Genomic DNA, 7,954 nt, shown 5'->3' with positions numbered 1-7,954 from the left:
AGATCAAAGCTCTCCGCAACGACGCAACACCCTATAGGGAGCCAAGGGGAAAACACCAATCCAGCTGGAAGGGGCAAAGCAACCAAACCCTAATCTACCGGTGACCACACGACGCGCTCTGGAGGACTCGACAAAATTGGTTTTGTGTAGTCTTGTTTTCCGTAACAAAAAAAATGGGTTGTGTTTTTGGGTCGTGATAATCGTACTAGTGGATCCCAAATTTTCCTTGTGCAAGAGCCACCATATCCGTTTTCCTCCCGCGAGTCCGAAATGACCAAACCCATCAACTCCATCGACAACCAAGAAGTCGGAGTCAACGTTTACCCCCACTTTCTTCAGTGTATGAATCAATAAATTGCCGCTCCAGATCAACCCTCCGGCAACCCACCGCCTCCAAGACTCGCTGCGGCATATTGCTTGATGCCCCAAATCCCATAAGAGCGAGTTATTTTGCTTTGGGAAGGTCAAAGAAACAGAGAGTGAGTGTAGGCAACTCTTCGATCGTGAGGTGGGTACTCTTCTGTTAATGTCCCTTGGAATACCCATTCATCATTCTAAACTCATGAACAAAGAATGAAAAAATATTGAAGATCGCTATCAAAAGAAGCTCAACAGCTGGAAGGGAAAACTCATCTTGTATGGGGCACGATTAAATCTCATCAACGTTGTTCTCACAAGTCTACCCATGTTTATGATGTCCTTTTTTGAAAACCCAAAGGGGTGTTGAAGAGGATTGATTTTTACTAATATAGGTTCTTTTGGCAGTGCAATGAGCACAGACGGAAGTACATACTAGCTAAGTGGGATATCTTGTGGCGGCCAAAGGGTCAAGGTGATTTCGATACTTGAAACATAGAGATAAAAACAAGTGCTTGCTTAGTAAATGGCTATACAAATTTCTTAATGAGGAGGGTGTATGGTAAGAGATTCTTCATAATGAGTACCTATGTTTCAAAACTCTATCTCAGGTGGAAGCAAAAACGACACTTGCCTTTTTGGAAGGGTTTGATGAGGGAAAGTCTTCTTTCTTTAAGAGAGGTTCTTTTAAGGTTGGCGATGGGCAATCTACGAGTTTTGGGAAGACACTTGCTTGACGGACAACATGCTTGCTCTACAGCACAAGAGAAGTTCTTTTAAGGTTGGCGATGGGCAATCTACGAGTTTTGGGAAGATACTTGGTTGACGGACAACATGCTTGCTCTACAGGACCCACCCATTATACAACGTGGCACGTAGAAAAAAATGAGACCGTGCACTCGGTGTTGGGATTAACACATCTAAACATCCAACTTAGGGAGACTTTGATTGGGGGAAAATGGATAAAGTGGCTTACAAGTTGATGTTGGTCAACTTATCATAAACACTGGATGTATTCAAATGACGGCTGAATGCTAATGGTGTTTTTACAGTCATGTTTATGTATGAGGATCTTATCAATATGGGACCGGTGTTCCATCATATTTCGAAGATTAAGGTCTCAATTAAATTAACATTTTGATGTGGTTTGTGTAGAGGGAGGTGGTTCTTACTAAGATAATTTGGCTAAGAGAAATTGATATGGATATAAAAAATATTGTGTTTGCGGAGGGGTCACGTCTGTTCTGATCCCGAGCTCACGTGAGCTGGTGAACAGTAAAAAAAGAACAAATCCCAGTACATAATGCTGAAGGCCCCTTTTCAAAAGAAATTTTCACACAAAAAATGGGATTTGTTGGATTTTTTCATATTTTTTTAATTTTACTGTTCACCCAAGCTTTTCAGAGGGAGAAGACAATTCTAGTTTTTTTCCGCAATGGCTAGGATTTAAAACCGTTGATGAAATATGCTTGTTGCAACTTAACACCCTACAGAGCTTACCACAAATCTTTGGACCTGTTAAAACAAAATAAGCTATCGACTGATAATAGGAACTACACGCAGAAGAACTCCTTCAGAGCAAGAAATATATAATACAGTTCAGGCATAGTATGTCGTATGACTTGATTACTAAAGTCAAATAGTACATAATGCTGAATTGCTGATGCATGTAGTGGCTTAAACATCTTTCAACACAACACGTACACAACAACCATCACATATCCTTCTGTGAAAATAACGAAACACGGTGCAAGGATTTGAGTTCTCTGACTGGCTTGAGATCGATCGAAGACTAGTGTTGTCATGTGTTGACAGAACTCCAGTAGAGCCAGAACTTAGTAGAAGGGCCTGCGCGGACGGCGGAACCTGGGAGCTCTCCTGCATTAGGAAAAACAGGAGGGCATTTTAGACGAGTGATGATGATGCTCTCATTATTTCAGAGGCCCAAGGGGCAAGGGGTACCAAGTAAACAAAATTAAACTTACCCATAACCACCATAAGGATTGTAAAACGGTGGAGGATATGGCCTCATGTAGGGGTGGCCGCCATATGGGTTGAATCCTCGGCCCCCTCGGGGCTGCTTCAACCCAGGAACATTAGTCCGCTTAGGCGCTACCTGATGAGCACACAAGGAAGGTCAGCATACCACATAGGTTATTGCTGAAAACAAGGTAGTCAGTTGCAGTATGAGGGGAGTATGAATTCACAGCTCACCTTGATTTGCCGACCATGAAGCTCTGACTCACTCAGCTTGACAGCTTCCTGAATAGCTTCTGCTTCAACAAATTCGACGTAAGCAAAACCTTTAGGCTGCCCAAACTTGTCGGTCAGGATAGTCACTCGGTTGACGGTTCCGCAAGAATTGAAATGCTGCTGCACTTCTTCTGGAGTGCATGCATAGTCAACCTGCAGTTGTGATCATTACAATTACAAAACATAATGAGTATACTTACGATGTCACATAACACATTAAAAATCAGCTTGCAACTAATGAAACATTCAAAATAAACCAACAGCACCAGACTGCATCTCAATTTTAGCAAACTATCAACCTGTGAATTCACTAGAGCTCCACAGTAGTTAGTACTTCTATACTGTTCTAGAATAGAGATAAATTTTCATCAAACATCCTAAATTTTGACTGGTTATGTCACTCACAATAAGAAACTACTGTTGTTACTTGATCCACTAGATTTATGAACACTGGACCTGTGATGCAAGTTAATCAAGCACATTTGCTTTGCCTCTAAGAGCATATAGCCTAGCACTCCTCGCACGTATTCCTTACTAGAAACAAATGTACTTCTGTCATAATAGTGATGCACGCAAAGCAAATTCTGTTATACACATGCGAGGACAAATTACTAGGTACATAGATACACAGAACTGACGATGTAAACAGATAAACTTGGAGCTGATAGTGGTACCGGTCTGCAGCTCAGCCTCATATTAATTTTTCATAAGGAAAAACATTCACGTCTGCAATGTTCTATGGCTTACACAATACGGTTTGACCTGCATATAGTAACTAATTGTTCGCATTTACAAGATTTTACAGCCTACACACTAGACCTTAAACAGGATGTAATGGACAAAGGAAAACAGATACTCATCCTGCAATGTTTATTTAATATCTAGTCATGTCGACTTCTAAAATAAGTGGCATATCATAGGCTTCTTGCTACATAGACAACAGGCTGAAAAGCATATTGACACACATACACCAAAAGTCAAAATAGGGAACAGCAGTGCTTGCAAAGGTCTGCACAATATATGTTACTACTAGAGCAAGTCTGTCATTGGTACATCAGAGAAAGCGAAAAGCAGGTATATAAGTTACATGCTTTCAGACTGACATGCCCCCAATGCCTATATGAAATAATAAAACATCGCGACTACAGATATCATTTAATCATATAGACCCCCCTAAACACCAGCACTAGTTAAATTTTTGACATACACACTTCCTACGGATATTTTAAAGCAAAAGGAAACTCTATTGGTTATATTTTGCTGAAAGATGACAAAAGTGGCAGATGAACCATTAGATTAATTATTAAAACATGATTAATTCCAAGGGGGGGAAAGACACATACTACAGAGAATAAAACACTCCAGGAGGCATAACATGAAAAAAAAAACATAGCATTCTTCAATAGACACAACATAAAATGTGAGGTCACACTTACATGTCATGCCTATGCACCCCTGCCACTGATTCTCATCTACCGATGGCTATTGATACCATGCCACATCAGTCCATGTATGAGTCTCAAGCGCCAGATGGAGTACATGCAGCAGTTCTCTACTGACATTTTCGGGGGCATTTCCTATCACACTGTATTTTTTTTCCTTTTTTTCTTCCTTTTTCTATATTCTTTTTCTTTTTACTTTTTCAAATATTTTCTTTTTTTTCATGGATTTTTTCCTTTTTTTTTCTTTCCCCCTCTAAGCTAACACTAGAACTTGCACTGAGACTCAGCCAGATGCCAAAATTTCGATTTCAAAGACTTGATGATAGCAGACTACCCTGCGGCCAATGTCATTTCTCAATCAATGCACCAGAAAAAAAATACATTGATAAAAATAGAAAATACATAGTGCATTTCAAGTCACTGATAAAATATGATTGTCAATGATACATGCTCAAAGTTATGGCACTATTTAGGGGACTAAGACACATTGCTGATTGGCACTATGACACAATCTATTGGGAATCAAAACAAAAATCATCAAAGTATAGATAGAATGTTTTGTGGAAACATCAATACCTAATCTATGAGCACCTTAAACAAAATTTGGGCTGGTCAAGCAAATCAAGTAGTTAACTTGAACATGAGCTTTTCTATAAACGATTTCACAAGCATAACAAACATTATCACATGTAAATAGAAACATATGGTATCAGTTTTATCGCATATACCTAGGCAATATCATAACTACTATGAAATGTAGGAGTGCCAACTAAATTTAGACATCAACAGAACGAAAACTTACATTTCCAACAAAAACAGAACGAGAATCCATCTCTTCTTTTGCTTCAGATGTGGTCGCGTTAGGATCTCCACCTACATGGTACAAAGGCTCAATGTGTTAAGATATTTGCAAGGAAATATTAATATAGAAATTACAGTATAAAGCGTTTAACAAAGCCTAAAAGAATATGCTCCGAGATTGATCCGACACAGAAATATGATGTTTTTACATTTGAGTATGCTTCGGCAAGCAAAGAGGCAGTTACTAAACATCATTTTGTACAAGCTTACATAATACAATGGTGTGGAACGGTTCATACAGAGCCTCTAATACTCCCATATTATGTTTTACCACAGCAGAACTACCATAACCCCAACTGGTTGAGAGAGTTCTTTTTCTAAAAGGAAATTAAGAGGATTATGAATGCGTGAAACAACATTATATACATCCCAAGGCAGGCAACCTACCAAAATTGCATATAACAGACGATCAAGGGACTAACCAAAAGCAATTAAACCACACCGTACAACTAACTACGCTGGTTAACATACCCATACACTAATGGGCAACAAGAAAGGAGGCGATCCTAGGGCGTGTTAGGATCCAGCCTTGCGAACGGAAGCAAGCCAAAAAGCTGGGTAACGAGGCGACCTCGCCGAGGAACCAAACCATTGGCTTCCATGCTGGGCTGGGCGTGGCCAGCGCTTGCCCGAGACCCAAACGTTCCACTACTGTCCCGGATCTGAAATTCCCCAACCACCCTGCCCCGAATGCGGGTCCTAAAGTTGATACCGACAGGTTCCGTACACGGACACGGCACTGACCTTGCATCTCCTTGGCGACCTTGGCCTGCATCTCGCGGAGGGCGGCGGCCTCCTCCTCCATCTCCTTGAGGCGGCGCTTCATCTCGTCGAGCTCGTGCAGCTGGACACGAACAGGGTCAGTACCGGCGTTAGAGTTTGGGGTGCGGAACCGGGAGAGAGGGGCCGAGCGAGCCGCGGCGGCGGCGGCGGGCGCATCACGAACCTTGGCGGCGTCGTCGCCCCCGGCACCCATGTCGACGTCCTCGCCGTCGACGGGGATCTCCTGGCCGTACACCTCGTGCTCCTCGTCCTCCATGGCCGCCGCGTGCTGAGCTCGAAATCCAATCTACTCTCGCCTCGGCCTAACCTAACGCGAGGGCGATTTGTCTCGGGGACTTTGGGGAATTCGGGATTGGGTTTAGGGACAACGGGCTTTTTAATAGAGTGGAAGCGTGTCAGAGTCGGACCGGGGGATTGGGCTGAAGCATCGTTTGGGCTATTTCATTAAGCTCATCGGCCTCGGAACGCTGTTTTAGCCCAAACTTTTGCCATATATTATTCGGTTCGTCTAAAAAAACAGATTCTCTCTCAAAAAAATGCCAGATATTCGGCTTGCTAAATTTTGGTTAGCTCTGAACAAAAATGGAACGGTTAGCTTAACCATGAGTTGGATTAAACTAGCAAAAAATGCCCGTGCGTTGCAACGGGAGAAAAATTTATCACATGTGTTTTTAATTACCCTTAAAATAAATATATTTCCAAACAAAATTTGTTTTACTCATAGTTAATTTGCAAGCCAATGTCACATCTTCAATTCTGATCCAACATGTGATAGACGGGAACTATCAAGAAATTCTCAGGGGCATGTGTAACTAAAAAGATGAACAAAACCGAAAGGAATTATAGCTTTGCTTGTCTCTTTTCTCATTGTGCACTTGCCTGTCAGATAAAAATGATATGTTAATAACAACATTTTTTACGTCAATAACAACATATTAAAGTATGCAATATCTAAAGACTCATAGGGCCTGAAAATAGAAAATAAGAACATATTAAAGCATTTTTTTTGCGGGAAAAGAATTTGTATTACTCAAAAATCAAATTCTTACAATCATCATGAACAATCCTCAACACTTCCTCCGGGCCCGAACCAACCCAAGTAATAGTTCGGCCCTCAGTTCTAGCGAAACTAGCAAGTTTATCACTAGCTTTATTTTGACTACGCGGTACATGAGTAATACAAAACTTTCTAAGACTCAACAGGTGCTTGGTCTCACCCACCAAAGGGGCGTAAACTGAGCAGTACGTCTCCTCACATGAAATCATAGACACAGCATTGCTCGAATCCATCTCAACTTCAATTGGTTGGTCCGACCGTTGAATAGCAAAGGATAATCCTTCCATGCATGCGCCTAGCTCAGCTTCCAGAGCATCTCTACACGAAAACAAGGTTCTGCATGATGAGAAAATGATCGCCCCAGCGCTATCCCGCAGGATCATCCCGGCTCCCGCTCCATCTGATTCAGCAAAGGAACCATCAGTGTTTAGTTTCACCCAGCCCTGTTTCGGAGGCTTCCATGCTGTATCCTGTACCACACGCTTCACCTGCTGCACTGCACTACCATAGATAATGCTTGCTTTTCCTTTTGCTGGATCCCCACAGTCCCCAGCTCGGATCCCAATCAGTTCATCCATGTACCTTTGGAGGAAACGCGCTGACACTGCCATGGGAGGGGCCAGTTTGCCATGTGTTACCTCATTGCGTATGTACCAACATCTCCAAAAAATTAGCAGAATCATACCTCTCTGAGTATCACTCAGTTCCGCAAGCGCATTGAGGAGCCACTCCTTCCCTGAGTTTTGAAAAGATAATAGCTGGGGAATCTGCCATATGGTAGACATCTGCTCATAAAGGTCCCGACCAAACTGACACCTAATAAAAGGATGGAAATTATCTTCCTCCTCCAGGCCACAAACAGGGCATGTACTACTCACCTCCAAACCAATCCTGTGTTTATTCTTCCAAGTGGGCAGTGAATCAATTGACAGTCTCCATGCAAAGTTACGTACTGTAGGTGGAACGTTACACTTCCAGATATACTTTCAGCACGAACGATTATCGTCCGGCGACGAGCTAGACGCCACAGTCGTGGCCCTGTTAGCCTCCTCAAACGCTAGCGCTATCCCGCAGGATCATCCCGGCTCCCGCTCCATCTGATTCAGCAAAGGAACCATCAGTGTTTAGTTTCACCCAGCCCTGTTTCGGAGGCTTCCATGTTGTATCCTGTACCACACGCTTCACCTGCTGCACTGCACTA

General features: G+C 42.4%; 1 protein-coding gene across 2 annotated transcripts; it reads right to left on the bottom strand.

Moving 5' to 3' along the window:
• Positions 1–1,963: 1,963 nt before the first annotated feature.
• Positions 1,964–6,058, bottom strand: LOC125520231 (polyadenylate-binding protein 2-like). Of its 2 annotated transcripts, XM_048685091.1 has the most exons (6): positions 5,860–6,058; positions 5,658–5,757; positions 4,855–4,925; positions 2,572–2,763; positions 2,343–2,473; positions 1,964–2,235 (listed from the first exon to the last, which is right to left on the bottom strand). In XM_048685091.1, exons 1-6 carry the CDS (start codon positions 5,950–5,952, stop codon positions 2,193–2,195), a joined length of 630 nt encoding a protein of 209 aa, XP_048541048.1. In that variant the 5' UTR covers positions 5,953–6,058; the 3' UTR covers positions 1,964–2,192. The 2 variants fall into 2 exon arrangements, with proteins under 2 accessions (XP_048541048.1, XP_048541047.1); XM_048685090.1 differs by having other exon boundaries at positions 5,658–6,055.
• Positions 6,059–7,954: the final 1,896 nt, after the last annotated feature.

This window comes from Triticum urartu, chromosome 7, assembly GCF_003073215.2.
Source record: "Triticum urartu cultivar G1812 chromosome 7, Tu2.1, whole genome shotgun sequence".
NCBI classification, from domain to species: domain Eukaryota; kingdom Viridiplantae; phylum Streptophyta; class Magnoliopsida; order Poales; family Poaceae; genus Triticum; species Triticum urartu.
This window is presented reverse-complemented; position numbering and strand designations above follow the sequence as displayed.

Excerpts from the sequence above, each read along its gene's own strand:
- LOC125520231 (XM_048685090.1), bottom strand. The coding sequence starts at position 5,952 with ATGGAGGACGAGGAGCACGAGGTGTACGGCCAGGAGATCCCCGTCGAC. Across the intron at positions 4,926-5,657 it reads GGTCGCCAAGGAGATGCAAG|GTGGAGATCCTAACGCGACC; the intron begins GTCAGTGCCGTG and ends TGTACCATGTAG. Across the intron at positions 2,764-4,854 it reads GTTCTGTTTTTGTTGGAAAT|GTTGACTATGCATGCACTCC; the intron begins GTAAGTTTTCGT and ends TCACAACTGCAG.